Below are 14,436 nucleotides of genomic sequence, written 5' to 3' on the forward strand. Positions count from 1 at the left end.
TCTGGCCTCATACACAAACTATAACCCACAAGTCATATCCTGTGGCAGACTACAGCTCACATTAGCCATTGAATGCAAATGAGTCTCAATCAAAGAAGAAAGGAAATTAAAATTTTCATTGTGGCCTTAGAAGGCTCCATGACTCTCTTAGTTACTTGTTGCCCTTGGCATACTGGTATTTTATGTGGGCAGGGTGAAACTGGCTGTGGTCAGGGTGAGACTTTAAGCTTTTGATTTGTTGCCTTATTTTGAAAGGGTTAAAAAGATGTTGCATGTTTTGGTATAATTTTAGTACTAGTATTAATTTTTGTCATGTGTGTGAGCAAGAATGAAAAGAGAATGCTCATTCACTGTTACTAGATCCATATTCTTGCAGAGAACATGTCTTTAAAAGGCAAATTTCAATGACTTGACACTTGTTTTTCTCCTTTGATTTTTTAAAATAACAGCTTTACTGAGATACGTCCATACTATAAAATTCATCCTTTTAAGTATATAATTCAGTGGATTTTAGTATTTTCACAGAGTTGTACAACCATTATTGACTATGTCATATCAAAACATTTTCCTTGCTCCCAAAAGAAACCCTATGTCTATTAGCAGTCACTCCCTCTTCCTTCATCCCCGCAGCCCCTAGCAACCAATATTCTACGTTTTGCCTCTATGGATTTGCCTCTTCTGCGCATTTCATATAAATAGAGTCATACCGTATGTGACCTTCGTGTCTGGCTTCCTTGATTTAGCACAGTGTTCCCAAGGTTCATCCATACTGTAGCATGTGTCAGTACTTTTCTTATTATTGCCAAATAATATTTCATTGTATGGCTATAGCATGTTTTGTTTATCAATTCATCAGTTGATTGACATCTGGGTTATCTCTACTTTTTTGCTATAAATGAATAATGCTGCTATGAACATTTGTGTAGAGGTTTTTGTGTGGACATATGTTTTCAGTTCTCTTGGTGTAGATACCTAGGATTAGAATTACTGGATCATATAGTAACTATGTTTAATCTTTTGAGGAACTACCCCACTGTTTTCCAAAATGGCTACCATTTTCCAATCATACCAGCAATGTATGACAGTTCTAGTTTTTCCACATCTTCACCACCGTTTGTTATTGTCTGTCTTTTTAATTTTAGTACTTTAACTTTTAAAAACTTTTTATCACTTATGCACATGGTCACACTCACAGACTTTAAATAGAAAGCCAAAAATCTCCTGCCCTGCTTTCACTGTTTCTTATTCCAAGTCCCATTCCCAACAGTCCACCCTCCCTTTTTTGTTTTTAGTTTCTCTGGTGGTTACCATTATAATTCCAAAGATTTCTTGATTTACTTACTATTGGTTTTACTTTATTGTTTTTTTCACTTTTTATTATAAAAACTTTCAAACACGTGTAAAAGCAGAGTAGTGTAATCAACCGTCATGTACCCATCCCCAACTACAACATTCATCAATTCATGACCACCTTGCCAACTATTTTTTTAATCAACTTTAGATATTTTGTATTGATTTCCGCATTGAAAAGTGAGAGTTTACCTTATTTATACTGCCCCTTCCAAATTTTTTATAGTAAGTTATTTTTAGATCTTCTGTTACGTTTCCAAGTTTGAATAAATACTTAAGTCTCTTGTTCCATCAACCTTAGACAGTGTTGGTGCCCCACCTCTCAATCTTTCCTTTTGCTTTTACCTCTCAATCATTTTGAGCTATTCCTTTTCTGTTGTCAGTTTGATAGCATTTAGTCTGTTCTGTAACCATAATTAAGTCTTCCATGCTTTGTCTATTGGTTGGTTCGAAGCTTGAGAATCAAAAGAATTTACATTATTAGGACATTAAATATTGTTCACTGCAGTGCCAGGTAGTGTGCTAGAATTATTTCCCCACTGTGGACTCAATATAACAACCCTTGTGCCAATGGGAAAAGAATGTTCTAAGCATCCAGTTGACACTTTTTAAATTCAGAATTACTTGATAGTCAGTGGGACTTATGGACCCACTCTGCAAGCTCTTTTAATTATCATTTACATCTTGTGTGGCCTTGTATTCTTTAATCATTTCATGCATTATGTCCCCAATGAGAGAGGGAACTCCTTGAGAGGGAAGTGGTCTTTCCTTTTTAATTCCCACACCAATTTTAGTCTCTCAGTAAATTAAATTGGTTTCCCCAAAAGTTGGCAAGTAAATATAGTCTATGCCATTAAAATGACATCATGCTGTCAGATTCTGCATATACTTTATTTTATGATGAGTTATAAATATATAAATATTTTTAAAATAAGGCTATTAAAAACTCATAAATTAAAATATTCAGCTTCAACACTTTGAGTATTTCTCCTTCATAATCATCTTTAGCCTTTCCAAGAAGTCTTTCAACGTACTCTTCTTGGCTTCATTCACAGAACAGGTCTACAAAAGAAACATTTCATTAGTTTTCATCGCTAAGTATTTGAGTCTTGCTCATGCCTGTCTACCTGGGTCAAGCCTATGCTGCCACTTGCCGCCTGAGCAATGATCAAACCAGGGCCTCCAGTCTGGCTTGACTCTGCCACTAGGCCAGCAGGGTTTGCCTGTTTTTGGTGCATGCTACCTACACTCCTAGAAATGGCCACTGTACCATCACTGTCTGCCTTCAGGGTGTGGCCATCCCTGGAGAGGTGTGTCACAGCTAGGTTCTGCTCAGGGACGCGTAACATGAAGGTGGAGGCTCAGACCTGCCTGCTGCCATCTTGAGCCCATGCCATCTGGACTGCTGAGAGAGAGATTCAGTCCCCCTGCCCATTAACCAGAAACATCATAGCTTGGCAGCCCTTCAGGTGGAAAGGATTCCTGGTACCTACCACCAGGCCACTGCTTCAGTTTGAATCTCAGCTCTACCAAATTATTAATTGCATTGCTTAGGACAAACTACTTCGTTTATAAAAGCTTCAGTTTCCTCCTTTGTAAAAGGGGAACAATAGCGCCTACTTCCTAAGATAATTAAGAGGCTCAAAAGAGACAATGAGGGCTTCCCTGGTGGCGCAGTGGTTGAGAGTCCGCCTGCCGATGCAGGGGACACGGGTTCGTGCCCCGGTCCGGGAAGATCCCACATGCCGTGGAGCGGCTGGGCCCGTGAGCCATGGCCGCTGAGCCTGCATGTCCGGAGCCTGTGCTTCACAACGGGAGAGGCCACAGCAGTGAGAGGCCCGCGTACCGCAAAAAAAAAAAAAAAAAAAGACAGTGTAGTGTCATCTCCCTGTTTTATTACCTTGTAAATAAGGCAGCAGGGAGGGGATGAATGTCCCCAATTCCTCTACTTGGCATTAGATAACATCCACTCTTGGCTCTGCCTCTTTCCTACCATCAGTTCTCCCCTCTTACTGGATCATTCCCACTGGTATACTGACATGCTCCATATAGACCTCACCTTAAAAGAACTTCCTTCACACCATACCTGCCCTTCAGCTATTGTTCTATTTCTCTGCGACGTTATAGAAGAGCACTTCGAAGGAGTTTTTATACTCAGTGCCCCTTTCTTTTCACTCCTCCCCAGCCCCATTCTCTATGGAATCCACTCTAGTCAGGCTTTCATTCCCGAATCTCCATTTATATCAGCATCACCGGTAACCTCCCTCATGACAAATCCAGTGGCCATTCTCAGCGTTCATCGTTCTTGACTGTTAGTACATTTGACACAGTTGATCACTCCCTTCTTCTTAAAAGAGTTTCTTCACTTGCCTTCTGGGGTGCCATACATTCTTTGACTTCTCCTACTTCACTGGCTACTTCTCAGTCTCTTTTGCTGGACCCACCTCTTCCTGACCTCTATATGTTAGAGTGCCTCTGGGCTCCGTCCTTGGATTTTGTTCTTTCTTTATGTGACTTTTTTTTTTTAAAGCGGCCCTGCTTTTTTTTTTTGGCTGCGTTGGGGCTACGTTGGTTCTTCATTGCTACACGTGGGCTTTCTCTAGTTGCGGTGAGCAGGGGCTACTCTTCCTCGCGGTGCACGGGCTTCTCATTGCCGTGTCTTCTCTCATTGCGGAGCACGGGCTCTAGACATGTGGGTTTTAGTAGTTGTGGCTCGCGGGCTCTAGGCGTGTGGGTTTTAGTAGTTGTGGCTCGTGGGCTCTAGAGTGCAGGCTCAGTAGTTGTGGCACACAGGCTTAGTTGCTCCGTGGCATGTGGGATCTTCCCAGACCAGAGGGCTCAAACCCATGTCCCTTGCATTGGCAGGTGGATTCCCAACCACTGCGCCACCAGAGAAGTCCAGGCCTGTGGCTTTAAACAACATCTTTCTAAGCACTCTTCACTTAATGTCACAAGTTCTGACATCTCCCTTAAGCTTCAGACTTTTTCAACAATCTTATCAACATCTTCACTTGACTATTAAGTAGGTACCTCAGACTTACTATGTATAAAATTCAACTCCTGACCTTAAGCTCAGCCACCAGCCCTGATCACCCCCCGTCTTCCATATCTGATAACAGCACCAACCATTCCCCAAGGGGCCCAGGCTAGGAATCAGGAGGCCACGTTTTACTCTCTCCCTCACCCCCACAACAGATGTGTCAGCAAGCCCTTCTGGCTCTATTTTTGGTTAATATCCCAAATCAAACAATGTCTGCTGCTTCCACCCTGTCACACCCACCATCGTCTGCAGGCTGGAATACTGTGGTAGCCTCTCAACAGGCCATCTTGCTTCTATGCTTACCCCTACTCAGTCTATTTACTGCACAGTAGCCAGAATGATCATTTTAAAAATTACATAAATCAGATCGTGGTCTCTGCCTTGCTTAAAACCCTGTGGGAGTTTCCCACCATGCTTGGGGCAGAATCCATAGGCCCTGTGTGATCTCCTATTAAAATCTTCCTCCCTCACTCTGATCCAGGCCCTCCTATTAATCTTTGAACACATGAAGCTCATTTCTACCTTAGGGCCTTTGCACAGCTGTTCCCTCTGCCTGGAATGTTCCTTCCAAATCAGTAACATGGCCGGCTCTGTCACTTAGTTCAAATATCTGCTCAGATGATGTCACCAACTACTAAATCAGCCCTCTCCCTCAGGACCCCTGTATGTTCTTTATTCCTGTATTTTTCTTCATGGCACTTATCACTACTGGAATCATATGTTTGTTTGCTTTTCTCACTCACCCATTACAACATTCTGTAAGAGCAAGAACTGTATCCCCAGTGCCTAGAACAGTACCTGTAAGCAACACTCACAGAGCCTCAACAAATATTTGTCGAATGAATGAATGGGTTGATTAACCAAGGGTACTACTATTCATAAGGAGAAATATCTTAGAAGTAAGGCTGCCATCCATTGGAAGGCAAGCTGTTGGCATAATGCAGCTTACCATGTTTGCCATGCTGCTGAGGTTCCTGTGAAGTCCACTCAGGGGTTTGTTGAAGCACTTGTGGTATCTGTAGATATGCCGAAGCACAGTCCCGGCCCTGCAGAAAGTTTCCTTCTCAGTTGTGTTCTAGAAAGAGAAATTCCACAGATAGCCACTGCTAGCTTGATTTTGAACATTGGGGAGAGATGTTTCCTTCTGATTTCTTCTTTCCAGAAGGACAAGTGGAGAAGGTGAATTTGCTCAACTGTGGATCAGGTATTCAAGTATTCCTGCCATGTGAAGGGAGGCTGCTCGTCACAGCAAACAACCTCTTCCAGTTACTTGCAAATGCAGCAGCCTTTTCCTGAAACCTCCCAATTTCTTTTCCCTTGGAGGGTTTTGCTGAAGGGGTACCTGAATCAAGTCACTCAACTAAGTAAATGGGAGAGTGGGGATTTGCATGCGGGGCCATCTGTCTACAACCCATGTCTGTTTCTTTATCCCATGCAAGCTCTTCTTTCTGTGGATGCAGTTGTATGTACATCAGCTCGTAATCAGAGTCTGCTCTGTCTTATTCCTGTAATTTATAGTTTTTGAATCCAGGTTCCCTGGAAATCCCACATGTTTGTTGAATAAATGAATGCCCATCCTTTGACCTGGACAGTGCCACTTTGGCCAGCACTCTCCATTTAACCCTCCCCATGGGAAGTAGCAGTGTGAGGAGATACATGTCCCCACACAGCTAGACGTGAGTGCCAGGATCAGAGCTAGGTGCCCCAGGAGTGTGGCCTGGGGAGATGAGGGGAAGCTTCTGAGAAAGGGTGCTGGGCCTTGGACAGAGTTTCTGTTAGGGGCTTCTAGCCTCGAATGTGCAGGGTCAGAACCTCCTTGGAATGCTGGCAGCCCTGGTGTGAGTCTGGCCACATGGCTCTTCCTGGGGACCTTTGAGCCTCAGAAGAGGGCTTGTACAAGTGCAGAACCAGCTCTTTTTGAGCTGGGAGAGGGAATGTGTCTCGGCCTGGTCAGGCCTGGTGTATCCTCTCTCTCTCCACTGAAGCTGGGAGAGGGAATGTGTCTCGGCCTGGTCAGGCCTGGTGTATCCTCTCTCTCTCCACTGAAGAACAAAGGCCCGGAGCCTGGAGGGTGTCTTAGCTTGAGCCCAATCCAGCTCAGATAAACCTGTCTCCAGCCTCTGCCAGGACCTGCTCTTGTTCCTTGCCACTCAAAATGTGGCCCATGAAGCAGCAGCGTGGGCGTCACCTGGGAACTTGTTAGAAATGCAGAATCTCAGACCTCCCTCTGGACCCACTGAGTCACAATGTGCGTTAACAGGATCTCCAGGGGATTTATGTGAAAAGCACTGTCCAAGCAGCTTTCTAGGGTCTTCCGTATTTTTTCTGATTACCAAACTTTTTACTATAAAAGTAGTATACAGGGGGCTTCCCTGGGGGCTCAGTGGTTGAGAGTCCGCTTGCCGATGCAGGGGGACACGGGTTCGAGCCTGTTCGAGCCTGTGCTCCGCAACGGGAGAGGCCACAACAGTGAGAGGCCCGTGTACCGCAAAAAAAAAAAAAAAAAAAAGTAATATACATTCAACAAAAGTGAATTCACTCATTATCCCATTAGCCAGAGAGAACTACTGTTAAGATTTTGCTAACTATCTCTCCAGATTTTTTAGTACTTTTTTTTCTGCAATAGGGACCAACTATTGATACCCTTTTATAACCTTTTTACACTTAACATATAGTACTAGCAATTTCTTACATCATTCAGTAATATTTAAGAACATGTGATTGAGAGCTGTGTAGGAACCTAGGGCATATTTGTGCCATAGTTGGTCAATCCCCTATCACTGCAGTTTTTTGCTTCTGTAAATAAAGTGGCAGCAAGCCATCTGTATAAATCTTTGTGTTCATCTCTTATTTCTTTAGGCTAAATTCTAGGAGTGCAGTTCATATTTTAGGGTTTTTCCAGGAAGATCTTGACCCAGACCGAAGCGCCAGAATCCTAGACTACGAAAGCTTCCCCTTTCCGCTGTGGAGCTTGACGGCCCATGGGCAGGGCCTTTGGAAGGACATGTATGTACTTAATGAAGTACATGTCCTTCCAAAGGGCGTATACTCTGGCTGGAAATTTAAGAGCAGCACCAGTATCTCTGGGCTCTGGGAGTCAAGAAACCTCCCATAAATCACCATACCTCTGGGGGGCTTTGTGGGTGAGCAGAGGTGGCGAGGCCAAGGAGAAGGCAGACACTAGCTGAGTATGCAGATGGAGGCAGACGCCTATGTTGCTGGAGAGAGAACAATGAGGTTCAAGAATGCCAAAAAGAGAAGAGATCCTTTGCTTATTTGTCCATCAAAATCTGATGAGCCTTTTCTAAAACGTTGGCTAGGAGCTTAGAAATTATACTGTCTCAGTTTTGAGTATGTAGCCATTTAAGGTAGGAAAACACCCTCTAAAGATATTTTTCAGGGACTTCCCTGGTGGTCCAGCGGTTAAGACTTCACCTTCCAGTGCAAGGTGTGCGGGTTCGATCCGTGGTCGGGGAGCTAAGATCCCACATGCCTTGCAGCCAAAGAACCAAAACATAAAACAGAAGCCATATTGTAACAAATTCAATAAAGACTTTAAAAATGGTCCACATGAAAAAATCTTTAAAAATAACTAAATAAAGATATTTTTCAAAAGACTTTCTAAAGGTGATTAGGATAAGTATAGAAAAGAGTTTGAATCAAATGGAAAACTTTTAAAAGAAGGAATTCTAAGGGTCTTTAACTAGTTTTAGTTAAAGTCCTTAATGTTTTAGTTCCATTGGCATTGCGGCAACAGGATGACACTCTGACCGCCCACTTTTTCGACTGCTTGTCCAGCTTTCGCTGCCTGAGTGTGTCTTGCTTAGGGCATACCTTGAGGAGCCATGCGGACTCTGCAGTTCAGAACTGCTCAGGAAAGAGGCTCAAAAGGGAGGCCTGGTCTCCTGCCAGAAAGAAGCCCACCCCTCATAGGAATACAGAAGTGGTGGCACACCATTTGGGAGACTTCGGTGCAGGGATTCTGCTAGAGTTCTAATGGGTCTTGACTAGCTTCATTTAAGGACATACAGATCCATCCTATATGTATTGTATTCATTATCTCCACTTATGCCCAAATTTAGTCAGCGAATGTGATGTATGAAAAGAATCCTCTACTTTCACTTTTAAAAAAAGATTTGAGGGTTGGCATAGAGCTCTCTGAAAAATTATGGACTTTTGCTCCCTTTGGTAGTAGGAAATACCTCCAACTAATGGTCCACCCAAGAAGTCCTTCCTAGGCCAGCCAGCTTGCTTGCTTTCCACCTTTCTCTTCTTCAGACCACCTAACTTCAGAGACACTCGGGAGGCATTGCATGTGGAACCCAGGATTTAGATCAGCACATTCTTCCAGCATTTGCCAAGAGCAGGATGCCACCCAATTTGGGCATAATGGAACTCTTGATCCCCAAAAGCACTAAAATGAATATGCTGGACTTTGGAAAGATGTTCTTCTTGAGAACACAAAGAAGTAACTTTTCCTCCCACATAGCATCTTTGTGGGTTTTGAAAATAACAACCTTTCTTTGTTCTGAAGTATCTTAATAGATAAGTAAGCAGTGCTGAGTCTTTGAGGAAAAGAGAAGAATGGAAAAACAAGCTTGTTAATCCAGGAGGAATAGAAGCAGTTCGGGAGAAGGCATGAGATAGGTAAGAGTGAAGGAAGGCAGCGGGGACTGGCCTGCACCTTGGCGGGGGTGAGGGCTGGCTGGGTCTTCTAGAGCAGCCCAGAGTGGGGTCGCACTGGGCTCGCAGTCATGGAGGGTTTGATCATTTCCTAACGCTGGCCTCTTTCTTAGAATGATTGCTTCTCTACAACCAGTTTTTGCCTTTAATCAGGAGTTATATCATACGATACCATTTTCCACTAACTCAAGAGTTGGATTCCAGCCAACTTTCAAAATCGCTTTCAAATCTTCACATGTAGAAACTGAGGCACAAAGAGGTGCGGAGACTTACCAAAGGCCACAGAGTTAGTTAATGGCAGAACTGGGGCTAAAGCCACAGACCGTCTCACTTCCAAACCCTCGGCACTTCTGCTGGGGCCCTGCCCTCGGCTTTGGCAGCACCCTCCCAGCAGTGCAGCCAACCTCTGGAGAGCCCAGAGCACAGCTCAGCGGACTCCTGGCTATTTTATTTCTATATATATACAATATTAATATATGAGATATATAAAGTATCAATACATTATATATATATAATATATAAATTTATATATATATATAAAATCTCCAAGTCCTTCCAACCTGCTGATGGACAGATACAGTCTGATATGGGATGAGATTCTGAAGGATAAAATTATATAATATGTATTATATAATATTATGTATTATACGTTTATATTATATACTATTATATAATTACAGTATTACATATCATTGTATATCAGACTCCTGGAATAATCTTTAATGAAGTGAGATAGTCCAGATAAAGGCCCGGAGACCAGCTTTGCTCACGAGCAGGACAGGCCTGCCCTGTGGCCTGGGTGCTGGGGTGTGGCCCTGCCCAACCCATAGGGCTTCACTCCTGGCCAAGTCTAGTACATGTGGAAAGCAGGTGGTTAGGAGACCACTGGTAAATTGAAGCTTTGGGTTTTTCATTCTCAGTCGTGTGTTTCCATGAAAACAGGAACTGATGTGCAGAAAGCTATTGATATGGCTGTAGTCATGTGTTTGTCAGAGAAAAATGCACTATCAGCTGTCAAATCTATCTCCTCCCACTGCAGATCGGGGGGTGGGGGTGAGATGCAGCAGGAGGAGGAAAGGTGAGATGCTCTGGTAGGAGCAGCCGGAGGCAGGGATATGTCGGCCCCTGTCCAGCAGGACGGTTCTGGACAGGCCAGAGGGGAGTTGGCAGGACAGAGCAAGATGAGGGTCTCTGGACAGCCATGCCCGGAGCCGGTGGGCTGTTAGGTGACCAGGCTGCGGAAGAGGAGGGGCTCTGGCGATACCTTTCCTGTTGCCGTAGGAAGTCTCTTAGACAAAATGAAAGCTCTCTCAACGTGTAATCTCAATATCTGTTTTTGTGAGAGTATTTGGTTTTTCAGAAATATATGGGCCAGAAAAATTCTCTCCTTCAACAGCATTTATTGAGTGCCTCCTATATTCCAGGTACTCGACCTGGGTTGGGTAAAATCCTAAAGAGCTTTTCCTGGACTGGGATCTGAATTATGACTACAAAACCCAAGCTTTCTATTATACATCTTCTAAATCAAGTGAAACCAGAAACACCAAAATGTATTTGAGAGTAAAGATCAGAATTCTCAGTCTTTGAAAACATTTCACCCATTATAGTTAATTTGGGCCTGTTCCCTTTATGTTAAAAAAAAATTTCTTGTTCGAACACTTGTGGATGGCTCTCCTCACCAAGTCACCTATCTGCCAAAGCAGACCCGGGACAGCTCTTACCTTTGTGGTGGCAAAGACGTCTTCTACAGGCAGCTCCATGCACAAGTTCTTGGCCCAGGCAGGAACGAGAGAGCAAGAGACAGAGTTACCTCCAACTGCACAGGGTAAGCCTTGCTGAGCAGCTCTGACTCCCTCAAACTGAGAAAACTTCCTGTGGTCCCTCGGGTGAAAAAAGTGCCAGGAGACAAGTCTCCACACTGCTCCCCATCCTATCACCAACCACCAACTACCAACTCTCTAGAAGCTGTTATGTTCTTTTCACAGTCTAAGAAATATGCACAGCATCACCAGAACATCTGGAGAGATGGTACCAGATAGCTTACCTTTCTTGCTGTGAGGATGTTCAGCGTTTTGATGATCTCTTGTAAGGTAACATCGCACTTGTGTCCATGGACGAAGTTGCTGGTACATGCCAGTAAGCAGACTAGCATTGGGATCAGTTGGGAGGTGAGACCCATTAATAGATCTCTATTTGCACTGACAATGTGAGACAATCAGTTTACCAGGAGAAGCTAACAATGCAATTCTGACAAAGATATCTCTATATATAGATTTAAAATTGCTGAAACTGAGGGAAAATAAGTTTACATTGGAAATTTTCATTACACCAGGTTGTCAGTCATGTGGGACCAATCAGCGCCTCTCTTCCAGGAGAAAAAATGCCTCACAAAAACAGGTAAAATGTTCCTGTGAAATCAGACCAGTAGGAAAATGAAACCTTTTTTTTTTTAAATTAACTACAAAGTATCAGCATAGGAAATTACACCATAATTTGCTCTTTAGGTTAGTCTTATCAGCTTGGGGTTGCTGCTGGCTTTTTGCTTTGCATAGAAGGAGGAGGCCACAGGTGTCCGAATTTGTTTCAGTGCAGCCCTCCTGGGGAAAGATAGAGTAATATCAAGAAAGTTTGACTTGATTAGTATTTCAACCTGGCTTCTTCCAAGTATGGGTGGCATCTGGGAAACTCTCCTTTTGTGGAAAAGCTGATCTGGGGTTCTTTCTCTGGGTAGAAGGAAAGTAATAGGCACAGATTCTCTCCTGTCCTAGCACTCAGGCATGCCGTTCTTCCAAATTGAGGATTTTGGCCAAGGACTTGTAATATGAGGTGGGGCTTAGTTAGGGTCACATTAGGTCCATAGGTCTTTAACAATAAGGAGGCTCTAGGCAAAGTATGCCTATCCTGAGCTTTCAGTGGTTAAGACTCAGCACTTCCACCGCAGGGGGCGAGGGTTCGATCCCTGGTCAGGGAACTATGATCCCACGTGCCGTGTGGCAAAATAAATAAATAAAAGATAAAAGTAATTTAAAAAAAAAGGAATGACCACTTTGAAAATGGAATTTAAATACAACCTTAGCTAATTAGGGAAAAAGAGCCATAATTTCACAGATTTACCAATCAGTTGTCCTGATCAAGGTGCCACCACTTGCCCTGGTGCTTCAGTCTAATCTCTATGGACCTGGTGACGCGCTGCACGCCCCCATTGTTCACTCAGATGCCTGCGCCCCAGAACGCGACTGCTTATTCCTCCCTGAGCCTCTCCTTCTCTTTCCTCTCCACTTCCCTTCTCTTGGTTTCTGACCTTCCTCTCCCTACTGATTTCCTCTGGAAGGTCACACAGAAAAGATGACTGCTAAGGTCATTCCTGCGTTTTGGCTCTTATTGCAGTGATTTGTACTCCGTGAAAGAAAGGATCTGGATAGTTGTATCAAATAGGTCCTTGTGGGCTTCCCTGGTGGCGCAGTGGTTGAGAGTCCACCTGCCGATGCAGGGGACGTGGGTTCATGCCCCGGTCCGGGAAGATCCCGCATGCCGCGGAGCGGCTGGGCCCGTGAGCCGTGGCCGCTGAGCCTGCGCGTCCGGAGCCTGTGCTCCGCAACGGGAGAGGCCACAACAGTGAGAGGCCCACGTACCGCAAAAAAAAAAAAAAGGTCCTTGGACCATATTTAGGATCCTTCCATTGGGACTGTGCAGGGGGTTTGCCGGACTCAGTGCAGTGACTTCTGATACCAACTGTGTGGAGTTGGGCCAAACCTCCCAGGTTAAGGGCACAGCCTCCACAAGACTGCCCTCATTTTATACACTGGCTGAAAATTTGGGAGTCCCCAGTCCACCTTCACTTCTGGCCAACTGGCTACCAGTTTGAGTTCCCACTATCCTCTCAGGTTCAGTAATTTGCTAGAATGACTCACGGAACTCAGGGAAACACTATACCTAAGGTTATAGTGTTATTACAGCAAAAGGATACAAATCAGACCCAGCCAAAAGAAGAGACACAGAGGGTGAGGTCTGGGAGGGTCCCAGGCACGAAGCCTCCTCTGTCTTCTCTCCCTGGAGTCACAACATAGTGCTTCCGCAGCACCTTGATGTGTGACCACACACAGAGCATGCCAACCAGGACAGCTCATCAGAGCTTTGGTGTCCAGTTTTACTGGGGTGTCATTCAGTAGGCATAACTGACTGAATCCTTGGCCACTCGATTGACCTTATCCTCCAGCCCGCTCCGTGGAGGTCGGGCTGATATCACAACAGCTTAATGGTGTGACCAGTCCACCTTGAGTGGCCTCATTAGCATAAACTATTAGGCCCTGCCACAAATAGCAAAGATACTCCTGCAACTTGGAAAATCCCAAGGATTTAGGGGCTACCTCCCAGGAACTGGTGACAAAGACCTGTCAAATTCTTCGTTCAAGGGGTTTGGAGGTTACCTCCCAAGAGCCAGGACAAAGATCAGACCTCTCTGGGTAAGTTAATTCTTTTTTTTTTTAATAGCTATTTCTTTTATCCCCCAGTTTTATTGAGATATAACTGACATACAGCACTGTATGTTTAAGGTGTACAGCATAATGATTTATCTTATATATCGTGAAACGATTACCATAAGTTCAGTTAACATCCATCATCTCATATAGATACAAAAAAAAAAAAACAATGTTTTTCCTTGTGATGAGAACTCTTAGGATTTACTCTCTCAACAACTTTCAAATACACCACAATGCAGTGTTAGCTACAGTCACCATGCTGTATATTACATCCCCAGTTCTTATTTACAACTGGAAGTTTGTACCTTTTGACTGCCTTCATCCAGTTCCCCCTCCTTCCACCTCCCACCTTTGGTAACTGCAAATCTGATCCCTTTCTCTATGAGTTTTGTTTTTTTAGATTCATATGTGAGATTATACAGTATTTGTCTGTCTGAGTTTTCACTTCAGGTTCTACGTTGTCACAAATGGCAGGATTTCCTTTTTTATGGCTGAATAATATTCCGTTGCACATATACCACAAGTTTTTTATCCATTTATCCATGATGGACACTTAGGATGTTTCCATATCTTGGCTATTGTAAAAATGCTGCTATGAACATGGGAGTGCAGATATCTCTTTGAGTTAGTGGTTTTGTTTCCTTTGGGTATACTCCCGGAAGTGAAATTGCTGGTTTGTATGGTAGTTCTATCTTTTAATTTTTTGAGGAAGCTCCATAACTGTTTTCCACAGTGGCTGCACCAATTTACATTCCCACCACCAGTGCATGAGGGTTCCCTTTTCTCCACATCCTTGCCAACATTCTTGTCTTTTTGATGATAGTTATTCTAACAGGTGTGAGATGATATCTCTTTGTGGTTTTGATTTCCATTTCCCTGATG

The 14,436-nt window shown here is 43.9% G+C and overlaps 1 protein-coding gene and 1 long non-coding RNA gene across 2 annotated transcripts; one reads left to right on the forward strand and one right to left on the reverse strand.

Annotated features, from left to right (window-relative positions):
- Positions 1-1,205: 1,205 nt before the first annotated feature.
- IL4 (interleukin 4) lies at positions 1,206-12,532 on the reverse strand. The gene is made up of 4 exons (XM_027097972.1): positions 11,118-12,532; positions 10,795-10,842; positions 5,340-5,465; positions 1,206-2,412 (listed from the first exon to the last, which is right to left on the reverse strand). Exons 1-4 carry the CDS (start codon positions 11,250-11,252, stop codon positions 2,320-2,322), a joined length of 402 nt encoding a protein of 133 aa, XP_026953773.1. The 5' UTR covers positions 11,253-12,532; the 3' UTR covers positions 1,206-2,319.
- Positions 9,897-13,677, forward strand: LOC113615499 (uncharacterized). The gene is made up of 4 exons (XR_003431036.1): positions 9,897-10,898; positions 11,059-11,163; positions 11,406-11,470; positions 13,486-13,677. It is a non-coding gene; the product is annotated as an uncharacterized LOC113615499 (long non-coding RNA).
- The last annotated feature ends 759 nt before the right edge of the window (positions 13,678-14,436 follow it).

The sequence above is a fragment of the Aethalodelphis obliquidens genome, unplaced genomic scaffold, assembly GCF_003676395.1.
Source record: "Aethalodelphis obliquidens isolate GAN/ISIS:26980383/991018 unplaced genomic scaffold, ASM367639v1 scaffold4, whole genome shotgun sequence".
In the NCBI taxonomy this organism is placed as follows: domain Eukaryota; kingdom Metazoa; phylum Chordata; class Mammalia; order Artiodactyla; family Delphinidae; genus Aethalodelphis; species Aethalodelphis obliquidens.

Coding starts and splice junctions, on each gene's coding strand:
- IL4 (XM_027097972.1), bottom strand. CDS start 11,252: ATGGGTCTCACCTCCCAACTGATCCCAATGCTAGTCTGCTTACTGGCA. Junction 10,843..11,117: donor ACATCCTCACAGCAAGAAAG/GTAAGCTATCTG, acceptor GCCTGGGCCAAG/AACTTGTGCATGGAGCTGCC. Junction 2,413..5,339: donor TCAGCAGCATGGCAAACATG/GTAAGCTGCATT, acceptor TTTCTTTTGTAG/ACCTGTTCTGTGAATGAAGC.